Source organism: Neoarius graeffei, chromosome 19, assembly GCF_027579695.1.
Source record: "Neoarius graeffei isolate fNeoGra1 chromosome 19, fNeoGra1.pri, whole genome shotgun sequence".
In the NCBI taxonomy this organism is placed as follows: Eukaryota; Metazoa; Chordata; class Actinopteri; order Siluriformes; family Ariidae; genus Neoarius; species Neoarius graeffei.
The window spans coordinates 24,903,513-24,918,982 of NC_083587.1; the positions used below are offsets into that span (position 1 = coordinate 24,903,513).

A 15,470-nucleotide genomic window follows, 5' to 3' on the forward strand; every position below is an offset into this window, starting at 1 on the left:
ACACATATCAATGCAAATTAACACGAAGGGATTTACTAGACCAATTTATATCTGGAACTATTTTCAGCCACAGCACAGGCAAAGCACCGCTGCAGGCGCAAAGACACCGCGCAGCGCCTGAAAACGGGTGCGCAGCGCCTGAAACGGGTGCGCAGCGCCTGAAAACCCATTTTCAGGCGCTGCGCGGTGTCTTTGCGCCTTCCTTTTCCTACCTATTCCTTTAATTGCTGCAATTAACTAGTTAATTCTGATTCTATTTCTCCTCTCAGTTATAATCTGTCCTGCTTTTGAAAAGCTCCTCTCTGGGGGGACAGATGCTGCCACTATACACATCCTCCGTGCCATCACGTGTGTAAGCCGTGGATAGAGTGCAGCCTTGGTCTCCCACCAGCTTAGTGGGTCTGCGTTTCGCTGTCACCTGGCGGCAGCGCGCAGTGATAAGAAGGGAGAGAAAATAGTGCCAAGCGATTTCGAGGTCTGACTTTTTATTTGGCAACGGTTTTGTGATGCAAATATATCACTCTTTTGAACACATACTGTTTTGAGACGAAAAACGTTTTACTTTCGTGACCCCAACAAACTTGCCGGACTACTTTTGTCTGGACCAAAACTGGACAAGAACTGAACTCACAGGATGCTGTCAGGGGTAAGTCAGTGTGTTTGCACGACACTATTGATGGGGATGCCATACAGATTCATGTCAAAAATCCCGAACTATCCCTTTAAGCCCTGATTAGGCCTATAGGCTATTGAATAACTTGATGTTACGGTACATATTCAGCCAGTTTTTCTCTGGGCTATTATAAATGATTTAGTTTTGCATTTTTAAAAATAACTCTCCTTCCAAGATGAACTTTATTCTTCGTCTCTGATGTTATGGTGTTAATGGTCTGAATAACGTTTAATGTTTTTATCTGATATGACTTTAACTGGCAGGCGCACTTTCTGCCTGTTTTTTTTCTCTGAGCGGTTGTTGTTTTTTTCATTAGACGGTTGTTTTTACTACCGTACCTGTCTTTGGAGATGATATACCTATAGCCTACTTGACCTCTGATTTGATGAAATAAAATTAGACAAAAATGAAGAATGACACTCCTCGATGATGACTACAGCTTTAATAACAAAGATGAAAGAGCCATGGGGCGATAATAAGCCCTACCGGTAAAAATATTCTAAAAACAAACTGATTAATGCATCAGTAATAGGCTACTAATATTAGTTATATTAGTAATAACGATAGTGATAGTATTAAAGATAGTAGTAGATATTTAAAATAATCAGACTAGGCTACTTACAGGGCAAAGGGCGCGTTATCACTGCTCAGCTGTTCGTTTATTAAATAAACAATGCAGTCGCGCAGTAACCACGCGCCGCTTATTAGATAGAATCACAGATTCTATGGATAGAATAACCCTTCAAAAAAGTGCGACTTATAGTCCGGTGCGACGTATATATGTTTTTTTCGTCTTCATAATGCATTTTTTGGCTGATGCGACTTAAACTCAGAAGCAACGTATAGTCCGGAAAATACAGTATGTACATATTGCTGAACTTTGACCTGGAAAACGGCGTCAGGTTCGCGCGGCGCAGGTTTCAGTTTATTTACAGCGCCGTTAGTTTGCTAAATTGAGAACCATTGAATCCCGAGCCTGATTTTTTCATTCTGCAAAATTGCAGGTTGTTTAATTTTTCTTCTGCAATCTTGAAAATCATTCTGCAAAATGCAGACGGGTATTTCGAACACTGCATAGTTAAAAGAACGCTTAAAGCAGTGGGAAAACAAAGAGAGTTGCGCACACGTGACTATGCTTTGAATGGAATGCCGCTTGACCCTGCATTTGTATCTCCACCAACATGGCTGACATCTAGGTTTCTATTTTGCTTTGATGTCACGTGCAAGTCAAGGATAGATATGTATAGAGACATTTTATTCCACTTTTACCAATAAAACGGTCAGAAAAGTGCAACATTGTGTCACTCTCAAGCTGGAAATCACTGAATGTCATTTAATCCACCTTAAAAAGGAACCAGAAAGCACTCCGCGGTCATTTATTCACAAGTCAGCATGCTCTATTCTGAAAATGTAACTTTAGAAACCAAGAATTTTAAGACTCCTGTACAAACCCTGAAGAAATACTCCCTGGGATTTGCATTCTGCTGAACAGTGCACGAGGTATTGATAAAATCAAGCTGCAAAGCTGGATGCTGGCAGCAATCATTAAATATTATGAGCCAGATACTTTATCAACACACGTGAAGTGGACAGTTGGTGCAAAACCACAGCTCGAAATTCGCGGTGGTCCGGTCGCCCGAGGCGACTTAATTTGTCATTTGGCAGGTAATTCCTGTCACGAGCCAGCCCGGCTGGCTGGTTGAAAATAAAAAATATATATATATGAAGCGAAGATTCAGACACACCGTCAACTAAAGCCGCCACATATTAAGCGTGTGCCGTGTCTGTGTTAATCAATGTGTTCATTGGCAGCACGGAAACTACCGAAGAATTCCGAATCATATCGTGCATGAGTCAGGCTGTCGGTTTTTTCACTACTGCGCATGCATATAACACATCTCGTTGAATATCGCGGTAATCACATTATCAAATTCAATAGATGTGGCCACATTATCACCCATTTAAACACGTGTTTTTGTTGTTGTTGTTTACATCTACCAAAGCTACGTCGCGATGTGGAATTTTCTGAAAGGTGTACAGAAACCGCCAGAGACGGGGACAAAGCGACCTCGGTCTGAAGAGGAGAAAAAGGCCGCCGATAAAGCATACGAGAAGGAGAAACGACAAAGGACTTATAAGCAAACGTGGGAGCAGGGTAGGCCTTGGCTGCGATACGATTTTTATGGAATAATTCATTTTTTTCAAGTTGATTCCTAGTCGGCGGCACGGTGGTGTAGTGGTTAGCGCTGTCGCCTCACAGCAAGAAGGTCCTGGGTTCGAGCCCCGTGGCCGGCGAGGGCCTTTCTGTGTGGAGTTTGCATGTTCTCCCCGTGTCCGCGTGGGTTTCCTCCGGGTGCTCCGGTTTCCCCCACAGTCCAAAGACATGCAGGTTAGGTTAACCGGTGACTCTAAATTGAGCGTAGGTGTGAATGTGAGTGTGAATGGTTGTCTGTGTCTATGTGTCAGCCCTGTGATGACCTGGTGACTTGTCCAGGGTGTACCCCGCCTTTCGCCCATAGTCAGCTGGGATAGGCTCCAGCTTGCCTGCGACCCTGTAGAAGGATAAAGCGGCTACAGATAATGAGATGAGTTGATTCCTAGTCAATATGAAGCTCCTAATGCTTTCTCTCTCATAAATGGTTAAATACAGAAAGCATGTTGGACATATTTTGGGTGCTATAGTCATGATAGTAAGTATATTTGTCTTCAATAGTCATACACCAAATTGCCAAGTTTTCCAATATATTATTATTTGTTGATATTATATTATGGTGCTCTGTGTTGTTCTCATTTATGTATTTAACAACAGTATCAAAATACTCGGGTCTTGAAATAAATGCACATTAGTCATGAATAATGGTAACTACTCTCTTTTGTGTTATTTTTGACAGAAGAATTCATACATGAACAAATTTTGGCGAGTTGATTTTCTGTTTGGCGAGTTACTTTGGAAGGGAACTAGTCCGGCTGGCTGGTGAAAAAACATATGAATTTCTAGGCCTGAAAACGAATGGCTGGGAAAGGAGTGCAGTTAATACAGCAGCAAGTTATCCATTCCAGCAGCACAAAACGAAACAAAAAACCCAAGGGCTCAGTGATTTCAAATGAACCCTAGTCATATGAATTTATAGAGGAAAATTAATCCAATCATGCAGGTGATGAGTGTGACTGCGATGATACCAGTGTGTACTTGCATCATAGATCCAAATGTTTGCACGTTTGGCTGCTGATGTGTATATGAACGAAAGCTAAAATCACTCTACGCAAACCCCAAGACGACTGATCATGCAGAAATAAAGCAAACCAGAAGTGAAAGGTGTTTGACGGGACTGCATTTAGGAAAATGTCTTTTTTTTTTTTATTCCATTTAATTCCCCACACAGGTGACTTGCTGTTAGGGCCTCTGCATGCTCTTGCGACAAGGCTTTCGCAGACAGCTTTTCGCAGACAGTTGTAATTTATCGTTGCGCGGGGAGTAATAGGCGTGCGCGATGTTATTCACTGCTACAACGCAAGCGGGCGCGAAGTCGCAAAATCGCTAGGAGTAGTTGGTGGGTGTGGTTAGTGGAGTGTTTATCCTCCAGTTACTTATAATGACTAGAACTGGAGTCATATAGATGTACGTACTTCCTCACTTCCTCGATCAACCGCTCTTCATGCTGCTCCATCTTCGCTCGTGTTTTTAAAAATGGCGGTCGTGAAAACAAACCAAACCGGGAAAGTAGGGAAGCGGAAGTGCGTGTACAGCGGATGTAGAATGGACCAATCAGAGCCCTCTTGTCTGCGACGCTGTCTGCGAGGCTTCTGCGGTGGTCACAATTTTTGGGAGGTGAGCGCAGAGTGTCTGCGAGGGGGGGGGCTACGCAGACGTCATCTGCGAGGACTGCGTTGTCAGCATAAATTGGCCTTTATATCTGTGCAGCAGAAACGTCTTCCAAACTTCAGCCACAGCGACGTTCCCGAAAGATCACTACACACTCAAACATCAGTGTGATATTCAAGAACGTTACTAACCTGCAAACTTTTTTACACCATCTTTAAACTCCTCCAGGACTTCCTGGTGCTCTGCGCTGAAAGAGACGAGAATGCATCTTAGCACTAAGCAGATTTCAAAAGTGATGATGAGATCCAGATCGAAATATCACCGACACGGAGTGTCAGAAGAACAGCACATCAGCAGATACTTACAGGCTCTCCAGTGTGACCTGTGTAACTGCAGGCAGGTTGCTGAGTGTGTGAAGTGTGTCCTGGGTCAAATGGGGCACAGTGGCACAGCGGGTGTACAGGAGACAGCCTGGAACTTCCAACGAGTGCTGCCCGGTTTGCCCGATGCCGCTCAACAGCCCCAGACGGCAACCTTGCACCACCTTAGACAGCTCCAGCTTCATGGCACTGGTGCAGTCGAAAGTGGGGAAGAAGGAAGGACATCAATGGGCAGATACAGCAAACATCAAGCAGAAGGAAAACCATTTATTCCTAATTTTAATACAGAAATCTGTTCAAATTCCCATTTTACAGCGTAAACAAGGACCTGGTAGTACAGTATCAAAATATTTGCATAAATGCAACACTCATGAAGGAAAACAGCTTGTGGAAAAAGTTATCATTATTTCAATGTAATACAGGAGCAGCACTTTGGATGGTTACCTCATGGCTTTTTTTTTTTTAACCTAGCCTGGGACAGAGTCCACCAGGGGGCGAGGTATTGTTTTCGGTGGGGCTTCTTTGTTTGTTAGCAACATTACGGGAAAACGGCTGGACCAATCTTCATGAACCTTTCAGGATAGATGGGCATTGGTCTCAAATAGAACCTCCAACATTTTGAGGGTCATCCGGTCAAGGTCATCAAAAAGGTCAAAATCGTTTTTGGTACAAATGGTGCGTCAATGCCCTGAATGTGTCCCAAATCACTCCCTATTCACTACATAGTGGACTATAGAGGTTTTCGACCCACGTGACCGTTGCCATGTCAACAAGTAGCCGGCGCCATTTTGACGGTCACAAATATGGCAACTACCGGTAGCGATACACTGTTGATCATGACGAAGTCTCACTGTCGAGTATTTTATCCGGCCTAGATGACGCAAGTAAGAAGCGATATCACCAGAAAATCAATGATGCTGGTGTACGTGATCCGTACACGTTACCAGGCTATCTTTTTCTGGCTTTGCAGCGCGAGTGATCTTCCTGACCTGCAGTCAGAAATGTGGGAAATACCAGGGAAAAAACATAAAAGAAAAAGGAGCAAGATGCAGAAAACACCTTCACTATCCAGCGACGTAGGGCATTTACAGGGCGAGCAGAGGGAGAGGGATTTGCAAAAATTGAGGTTAGCAGGCTTAGAGAATGACGTTTACCTGCTTCCACCAGGATTGTTCACTGACGTATGGAAGTACACGAAGCCCTCGTCTTTACCTGACTTCGGCCCACATGATCTGTATACCTATGTCGTTAAAAACCAGGCTGGGTAACATGCCTACATCAGCGGGTCGTCCCTGGAGCCGGTGGTTGCCATCTTATTACAGCTAAGGTTTGTTCACATTTTCATTTACTTTCGGTCCTCAGGATAAACAAAATGTTATTAAATGTCATTGAAATAACTTCTTAGTCTGTTGAGACATGGCCCGTTATAAATTTGCTGTTACCAGGCAATGACCAAGAACTGTATTATTAGGGTCGGTGTAGTTGTAGCCGTGCACTAGCAGCTAGCTGTTAGCACTAGCTAATGTCAACAACAGTAGCTAGTATGCTACTGTAGCAATGTTTACATTCAGTCATTTGGATGACTGTTAAAACCTTTCAGTCTCAAGTTTTTCCTTTACTGTATTTACTAGTTTACTGAGCTAGCGCGCTCGCTCCCAGCCTGCACGAGCTAGCGCGCTCGCTCCCAGCTTGCCCGAGAGCGCTAGCTCAGTAAACTAGTAAATCCAGTAAAGGAAAAACTTGAGACTGAAAGGTTTTAACAGTCATCCAAATGACTGAATGTAAACATTGCTACAGTAACATACCAGCTACTGTTATTGACATTAGCTAGCTTGACCTTCAAAATGGCGGACACCGGGGCGTCACGTCACCTGTGACGTCACGTCGAAATCCTCCATATAGTCAGGTCGCCATTTTGTAGTGCTGTCCGAATGTATAGTGAGCATTATTACACCCTATATTACCCCTTTTCCACCAAATCAGTTCCAGGGCTGGTTCGGGGCCAGTGCTGGTGCTGGTTCACAACTCGTTCAACTTGCGAGCCAGCTGAGAACCAGTTTGCTTTTCCATAGCTCGCGGTGCTAAGGGAAGCCATGTCATTACGTCGCTGTATACGTCAATTACGTCGCTACGTTTGCATAAACCTTGGCACGAATATCGAAGCAAAAACAACATGGAAGAAGCAGCAGCAGCAACAGCAATAATAATGGATGACTTCGTGTTTGTACAGCTGCTGCTTCTCGTCGCTTAAAAATGGCGATCTTTCGCGGTCTTGTTATTGTTGTTGGTCTTAACAACTCCGCCCCCCCCCGCTGATGTAAGCGGTTCTTTCCTCTGGCCCAGCAGAGAGTTGGTGCTAGCCTGGAACCGGTTTTTCTGGCCCCAGAGCCAGTTCTTTGTCAGTGGAAACAGAAAACCCGGTTCCAAACTAAGCACTGGCCCCGAACCAGCCCTGGAACTGATTTGGTGGAAAAGGGGCATATAGTGCACTCAAAGTATCTCACAATACATCATGTAAAGTAGTGCCGCACCAAAGAAGGGGAAAGAAAAAAAAAGGCTGCGGCAAAGAAGTTTTATCATTTAATCAAATCAATGAGCTCACTATATAGTCAGTAGGGCATAGTGAACGAGTGAGTGATTTAGGACACAGCGTTTGCAACCAATCAGCACTTATCCTGATCAAGTTCGATTACCCGTTCTATTTCTTGATAAACTTCAAAACTAATCAGAACCAGAAGCAAAATAAGAGAAGCCTTGTTATAACTCCGTAGCATCGGAAGATAATCAACACATAAAAAGATGAACAAAATCCACCTCGTGGTTCACAAAGGCTACTGATTCAATATCAAGTAAGTGGTGTTTATTTTAAGAAAATTTACCTTTTGATTATCACAGCTTTTGTTTGGTCCTTCTGAAAAGTCAAATAAGTTTTGTACGTTTTTTTGTTTTAAGATTTTTGGCAGATATTTAGAGTCTTTACACTACACTTATGAAACAAAATATTCTCATTAGTATTAGTGACCTTTAAAGAACAGAGACCACACTTGAGATTGAACCAGTTGTTATAACGCTAAAATAAGTGCTACCGGATGAGGTTTGTTTTGCCTGGCAACACTCATTATTATTATTATTCCAGCATAATATCAATACTAAGAACGTGAGCTTTCTTCACTACCAGTTTTTGAAAGAATGCCTCCAATCTTACTAGACATGTTCTAGCTAAAACTTATGCACGCCACCTCTTCTTATACCTCCATCGCTCCTGTTTTTTCATCCCTCAATTTTCCTCCCATCAGCTTCAATTCATTTTTCAAGTCCTAACTGCTCCTACAGATTAAAAGCTAGAAACATCAACAGTGGTGAATGCTGTTACTTTACATAAATACAGTGCAAGTTTTTCTCTGCTCGTCTTTCCTTCTTCTCCATCCCTCCATTCTTCTCGGAGAACCCAGCGATTTTATGACTCCTACATCTTTTAAAGGTGGAGTCATGAAACTTGGTATATGGATTCAACTGCAAAAGTACAGCATGGAACTTTTAGCTTTTCATACTGAGGACACTTCTCTATCTCCATCTCACCCTTCCATTCTTTATTCATCCCTCCATACTTCCATAGCAATTCACAGATTTTACCCCCCTTCAACTTTTAAGGTAGAACTTCCAAACTTTGCATATAGATTCAACTGATGAAATAAAGCAGACCCTCACCTTATCTAGCTTTCCATCTCCCTCTGTTAATAGCCAACTTCCCCATCCATTTCATTTCTTCATTTCCTTCACTCCTGCTCTCTCGCTCACTTTCATTCACTATCCATGTCCCCTCATTTCTGTCTCTCTTCATATCCAAATTTCCCATGTCTAATTTCCTTGTTTCTCTCTCTTTCATTCACCCACTCGATTTATCTATCCATTTGTCCCTCTCTTCTATATTTGTCTAAATTCTCATCTCATCTCATTATCTGTAGCCGCTTTATCCTGTTCTACAGGGTCGCAGGCAAGCTGGAGCCTATCCCAGCTGACTACGGGCGAAAGGCGGGGTCAAGTCGCCAGGTCATCACAGGGCTGACACATAGACACAGACAACCATTCACACTCACATTCACACCTACGGTCAATTTAGAGTCACCAGTTAACCTAACCTGCATGTCTTTGGACTGTGGGGGAAACCGGAGCACCCGGAGGAAACCCACGCGGACACGGGGAGAACATGCAAACTCCACACAGAAAGGCCCTCGCCGGCCACGGGGCTCGAACCCAGGACCTTCTTGCTGTGAGGCGACAGCGCTAACCACTACACCACCGTGCCGCCCTTGTCTAAATTCTATATTAAGTTAATGGAAGCCAAATTTCTACTCATCTCTCTCTCCCCCCATTGTGTGGCTCTTTTTAATAAATTGGGATTACCACCTTATATTATATATTATTTAAACATATTAATGCATTAGCCCATTTGCATACCTTTTTAATCTTATATACTACTAATGCCCATCTACCATAACTAATCTCACTTTATATCAAGGTAAGTACGTTTGGTAAGTAAAGTAAAATCTCTCTCTCTGCATTAATTCTCTTTTAAACTATCTAATCTTTTGCTTTGCATTCATGTTGAATTTGTATACTTTATAAGCACTAGAGCGACGGCTACAATTATCGACAGTCCATAATTATCGACACGTTTTCAGATTTATCAATAAAAAACAGCTCGTTACCTGAGATGGATTTTTTTTTTTAGCACGATCAGCAATTTGAGGAAAACCCGGACATTATCATCGCAGGTAAGCATGGTGGAAAGATCATGGACATGTTTTTACTGATCAAATTCACTGATATTTCATGACCTCCTTGTCGAAACCTACTTTGTTTCTTACACCTTCATTTGACAGTCACCATTTTGTATCAAAACGCACGTTTGAGAAGTCACCTGAGGTGTCGAGAATAGTGATCACTTTCACCAGTGTCCACCATTATCGACACCCTGTGGAATTAAGTGACATTTACAACTGTTATGGATCGATCTTTGTGTAACATTGGGGTCATTCCGTGCCAACTCACCTAAATTTCAGGAACTCCCCCACATCACCGTCTCAGATTTTACTCAAAAAATTCTCTAATCAAGAATCATATGTTTGTACCACACATGCAAAATATTAGCCCCCAATTATGTTGTAGTTTTGGAACTACAGGCCTTTGAAATATTGATGTCAAAACACCACGTCGAAATTGGCTCTTTCCCCAACTTCAGAGACCCATAACTTTTTATTGCAGCTATCTAGAAAGTTGTGTGTGCAGATTCTTACTGAATGATACCCACTCTTTTCAAATCTGTTGCCAGAAAGCCTCTGAAGGACATACTTTTTGCATAATAGGAAGCCAAAAATGGCATTTTGGCCAAAATCGCTTAAAATTCATTAAAACTCAAAGGGGCCTAGTAGAAATATGAAACTAGTTAGATTTTTTTCCTCATTACATAGTAATTGTAGGGTTGTTATCTGTTCACAGAAACATATTTTGCGATGAAAATTATATTCCTGAATTTTTAAAAAAATTTTTAACATCTTACGTCCTTTCCGAGGGGGCTAAAATAGGGCATTTTTGCCATCTTATTTGTTAATGTGGCTAGGGGTTTAGGATCTTCTAGTTTTTTGTGAAGATGCTCTCATATAAGATGTAACTACTCCCTGATTTTTTTTAACAAACGCCCCTTGCTTCATATTTTAATAATTTTTTTTGTACATGGACAGTTTCATCATTTTTCACTTTTTTCCACATTCAGAACTCTGTAACTCTACATTGGAAAATTCCTACTAGCAGCTATTTCAGATTTACATACACTGACATACAAATTTTCATATTTTAGTAGTAGTCTGCCCAAGAAATTCATATTTTTCTTTCTATTGGGACCTAAAAACAGCTATTTGGCCAAAAATGACAAAAATGTTGACTTGATATTTTTCAAGTTCTGGAGGGAATGGGCTATTTTCCTCATAAATTAAAGATGTGGTGACTTTTTCTATCCTGGAACAAGATCTCATCACAGCTTCTGCCCAATTGCACCCACTCAGCTGGAGATGAGAAGGGTTTCTTCTGATGTGGTACCATCATCGATAGTGGACACAGGACCTGAAACCACACCAGTTTTACAGTCCCAGTTACAGGCCCCAAGCCAAATGTCCCAATCTGCACCAAATATGTACCAGCCAGGCAAATATATTGCCTGTGTTTATGACAGAAAATGGTACATTGGAAATATTGTCACCAGAAATGAAGAAGAAAATGATGTGTATGTCAATTTCATGAGACAAGGACGAGGCAACACATTCTCATGGCCACCACAAAGCAGGAAAGATGAATGTTGGGTGCCTTTGCTTCATGTCCTTTGTGTGGTAGAGGCCCCAAACATAAAAAGTGGGGGACGCCATTACCAACTAACAGAGGATGACTTCAAACTTGTGAAAGACTTAAGTTTTAACTTATGTACTACTAGATGACAGTTTATGAGTGTCTTAGCACATCACATGAAACTGTACTGCCTGTGAATGAATTACCCATTATCACGGATGCCCATATTTGACTTTAAATTATGTACAAATCTTGTGATGTTATTCAACATCATGATCATGGATCATTGAATGTGTTAATATGTAAATAAAACCTCATTGCTAAATGTTTTGTGCTTACACAACCTTGAAGTATATAAAAAATACTACTCCAGAATTTTGTTGTTATTTTTCTATATTTTCCAAGGATATTCAACAAAAATTGCAATTATACCTAAAATTTTCTAATTGCAAAAAATAATATACAATACAGAAAAAGTTGTTCAGGAAATGTGTATGCCTAGATTAGGTTCTTATAAGCCTTAATTTGTGTGCAAAACACCCCTTTATTATTCCCTTGTTTATTAAAAGCTGCCCAGCGTTTTTGTCATTTTTGGCCAAATAGCTGTTTTAAGGTCCCAATAGAAAGAAAAATATGAATTTCTTGGGCAGACTACTACTAAAATATGAAAATTTGTGTGTCAGTGTATGTAAATCTGAAATAGCTGCTAGTAGGAATCTTCCAATTTAGAGTTACAGAGTTCTGAATGTGGAAAAAAGTGAAAAATGATGACTGTCCATGTACAAAAAAAATTATTAAAATATGAAGCAAGGGGCGTTTGTTAAAAAAAAATCAGGGAGTAGTTACATCTTATATGAGAGCATCTTCACAAAAAATTTGAAGATCCTAAACCCCTAGCCACATTAACAAATAAGATGGCGAAAATGCCCTATTTTAGCCCCCTCGGAAAGGACGTAAGATGTTAAAATTTTTTTTGTAAATTCAGGAATTGAAATTTCATGGCAAAATATGTTTCTGTGAACAGATAACAACCCTACAAATACTATGTAGTGAGGAAAAAAATCTAACTAGCTTCATATTTCTACTATGCCCCCTAGAGTTTTAATGAATTTTATGTGATTTTGGCCAAAACGTCATTTTTGGCTTCCCATTATGCAAAACGTATGTCCTTCAGAGGCTTTCTGACAACAGATTTGAAAAGAGTGGGTATCATTCAGTAAGAATCTGCACACACAACTGTCTAGATAGCTGCAATAAAAAGTTATGGGTCTCTGAAGTTGGGGAAAGAGCCATTTCGTCATGTGGTATTTTGACATCAAAATTTCAAAGGCCAGTAGTTCCAAAACTACAATGAATTGGGAGCTAATATTTTGCATGTGTGGTACAAACATATGATTCTTGATTATAGAATTTTTTGAGCAAAATCTGAGACGGTGATGTGGGGACCCTTAGGTGAGTTGGCACGGAATGACCCATTGTTGAAGTAGATGAAGTACTTTAAAAAAAAAAAAAGTGCTGTGATTTATAAATTTTTTTCTGATCCATAACAGAATGGAATGTTTATAGAGTATTTGGAATCCTATTGCAATAAATAGAATTAGATGAGAATTTAATTCCTAGCATAGAAAAAAAATTACGTGCTTAAAATATTCAGATTTTTCTATTCATTCAGAAATATTTTTTGCAGTTTGCTGTAAATATCTACCACATATTACAATATCAGTAGACATTTTTAGATGTAAATTTAAAATCTCAATTTAAAAAACAAAAAAACAACCCAAAAAAACCTTTTGACCTGGATTTTCATGTGGTTACAATGTCAATTGTCTGTTGGCATTTATTGGTAAACGACAAAACTAGAAATTAATACAAACAAATGATAAACAAAATGTGACCTACAAAAATATTTAGAAAGTGGAACAAAAAGATTTTCTGACAAGTTAAACATTCAGTTAATTTGTTTACAAACATTAGAATTATATCCTCATTTACGTAAGCACAGACATCCATATATTTATATAAAAAAGATATTTTGTACTCCATATAAATCTATGTAAAACTAATTTTAAATAAAAACTATGGTTAACAACTTAATACCACATACCGATTATTATTATTATTATTTTTTTAATAAATAGTCATCTGGATGTCGATCATTGTGGAACGATGTCGAGAACCGTGGACAAAGGTAGGGGTCGACTGATAATCGGCCTGGCCGATATATCGAGCCGATATTCTGCATTTTTAGGGTTATCGGTATCGGCCATAATTCCCACCGATATGCCGATAACATGCCTTTTTGCAGCCATTTCGTTCCTAACGTGACTGTCACTGCACGTCCTTTCCTGCACTCGCTTCTCTGAGTTCAAGAACACGGTCCCGCCCACCACAACATCTGATTTGTTGTGAACTGTTTCAAGGCGGCCGTACGGGCACTCGGGCAGAAGCGGCACAAGGGATACAGCCAATCAACACGTGCAGCTAACCGCTGTGAACGGTTTCAAGGTGGCCGTACGGGCACTCGGGCAGAAGCAGATCCCACTTCAAGGTAAGGACACGCTGCTTTTGCCGCAATAAGTCACAAACACACAAGTTGCAAAAGCACAACATCATTGTATGTTTACATTCTTCATCTACTACTCGTTAAAATTGTCCATTTACATCTGTGTAGCCAGGCAAACTTAGCTTGCGGAAGGAAGCACTTGAATTAGCCTACAACCAACTAGTCTCGCTGAAACTACATGTAACGTCCATAGTAAGCAGTCCCCAGCATAACGTAGGCTGCAGTCATTTTTAAATCCCCGTCTGGAAACGTTGTGAATGTGTCAGTAGTTCTACTCGAACAGTAGAATGACAGCCATACAGAGAGGTGGTCAAGGGAAGACGAAATAAAACGTAGTGTTTGTGTTCTGTAGGCTAGCGCAAGCCTACTGACTATTTGTTATGGTGATGAGTAAACTTCATGACGTGACTCGTGCTCAAAAAGCGCATTGCACTTGTATATGTTAAGTAACTTTATAAAGCGCTATTTGAACATTTAAACAAGCCAGGTGTGATATGGCGCTAGCAGGCTGTGTAATACTGTAGGGAGTTTGTCAGGACGCTTGTTGTGGGCTCAGTAATTAATTGTGTCGTGGATGCACACTTGCTTGGATAAACAGTAATGAACGAAATACATCAATTAAACTCTTGCGCAAGTGATTCTCCTCGCTAGCGCTTCTGATTCGGAAAGCGATATACTCTTAAAGGAGCAGAGCCGTAGATGGTTACTTGTTAAGTTGTTACATAATAGGGAGTGATAGCCTACTTTATGTTTGATTTGACTTTTTAAAAAACGCTGCAGGCAGCTCCCTACACTTGATTTGTTATTTAAAAACTACTTGAAGTTGGTAAGTCTTACTTAGTTCTTAGTGTAAAAGAATCCAGAGTGTATTTTCATTTATTTTCCACTGAAAATGGTGAGCTGTAATATAGTAGGGAGTGATTTATTTTTTATTGGTGAATATTTTTTATTATTATTTTATTTCTCATTTTATTCTAACTAATGTTTGACTTTATTGTACAAATGCTGCTGGCCTCTCCCTGCACAAAATTTCATGTTCAATTTTACAACTAAACATACATTTCATGGATATGAAGGTCTGTGTCAGTGTGTGCTATGTTTAATTTCATGTGACTTATATAATGTTTACATTTATCGGTTGCACATATCGGTTATCGGCATCCCAATTCCATAATAATCGTTATCCGTATCGGCCCTGAAAAAAAACATATCGGTCGATCATTGTGGAACGATGTCGAGAACCGTGGACAAAGGCGTCGATCATTGTGGAACGATGTCGAGAACCGTGGACAAAGGCGTCGATCATTGTGGAACGATGTCGAGAACCGTGGACAAAGGCGTCGATCATTGTGGAACGATGTCGAGAACCGTGGACAAAGGCGTCGATCATTGTGGAACGATGTCGAGAACCGTGGACAAAGGCGTCGATCATTGTGGAACGATGTCGAGAACCGTGGACAAAGGCGTCGATCATTGTGGAACGATGTCGAGAACCGTGGACAAAGGCGTCGATCATTGTGGAACGATGTCGAGAACCGTGGACAAAGGCGTCGATCATTGTGGAACGATGTCGAGAACCGTGGACAAAGGCGTCGATCATTGTGGAACGATGTCGAGAACCGTGGACAAAGGCGTCGATCATTGTGGAACGATGTCGAGAACCGTGGACAAAGGCGTCGATCATTGTGGAAC

At 40.9% G+C, this 15,470-nt stretch overlaps 1 protein-coding gene across 2 annotated transcripts in view; it reads right to left on the reverse strand.

Moving 5' to 3' along the window:
* Nucleotides 1–15,470, reverse strand: part of qtrt2 (queuine tRNA-ribosyltransferase accessory subunit 2) — a 50,266-nt gene that overhangs the window by 32,374 nt on the left and 2,422 nt on the right. For both annotated transcript variants that reach the window (XM_060899918.1, XM_060899917.1), the window contains exons 2-3: nucleotides 4,862–5,065; nucleotides 4,688–4,743 (exon numbers count right to left, since the gene is read on the reverse strand). In XM_060899918.1, the coding sequence (XP_060755901.1) occupies nucleotides 4,688–4,743; nucleotides 4,862–5,061 (256 nt within the window). In that variant the 5' untranslated portion in view covers nucleotides 5,062–5,065. The remainder of the gene's footprint in view (nucleotides 1–4,687; nucleotides 4,744–4,861; nucleotides 5,066–15,470) is intronic.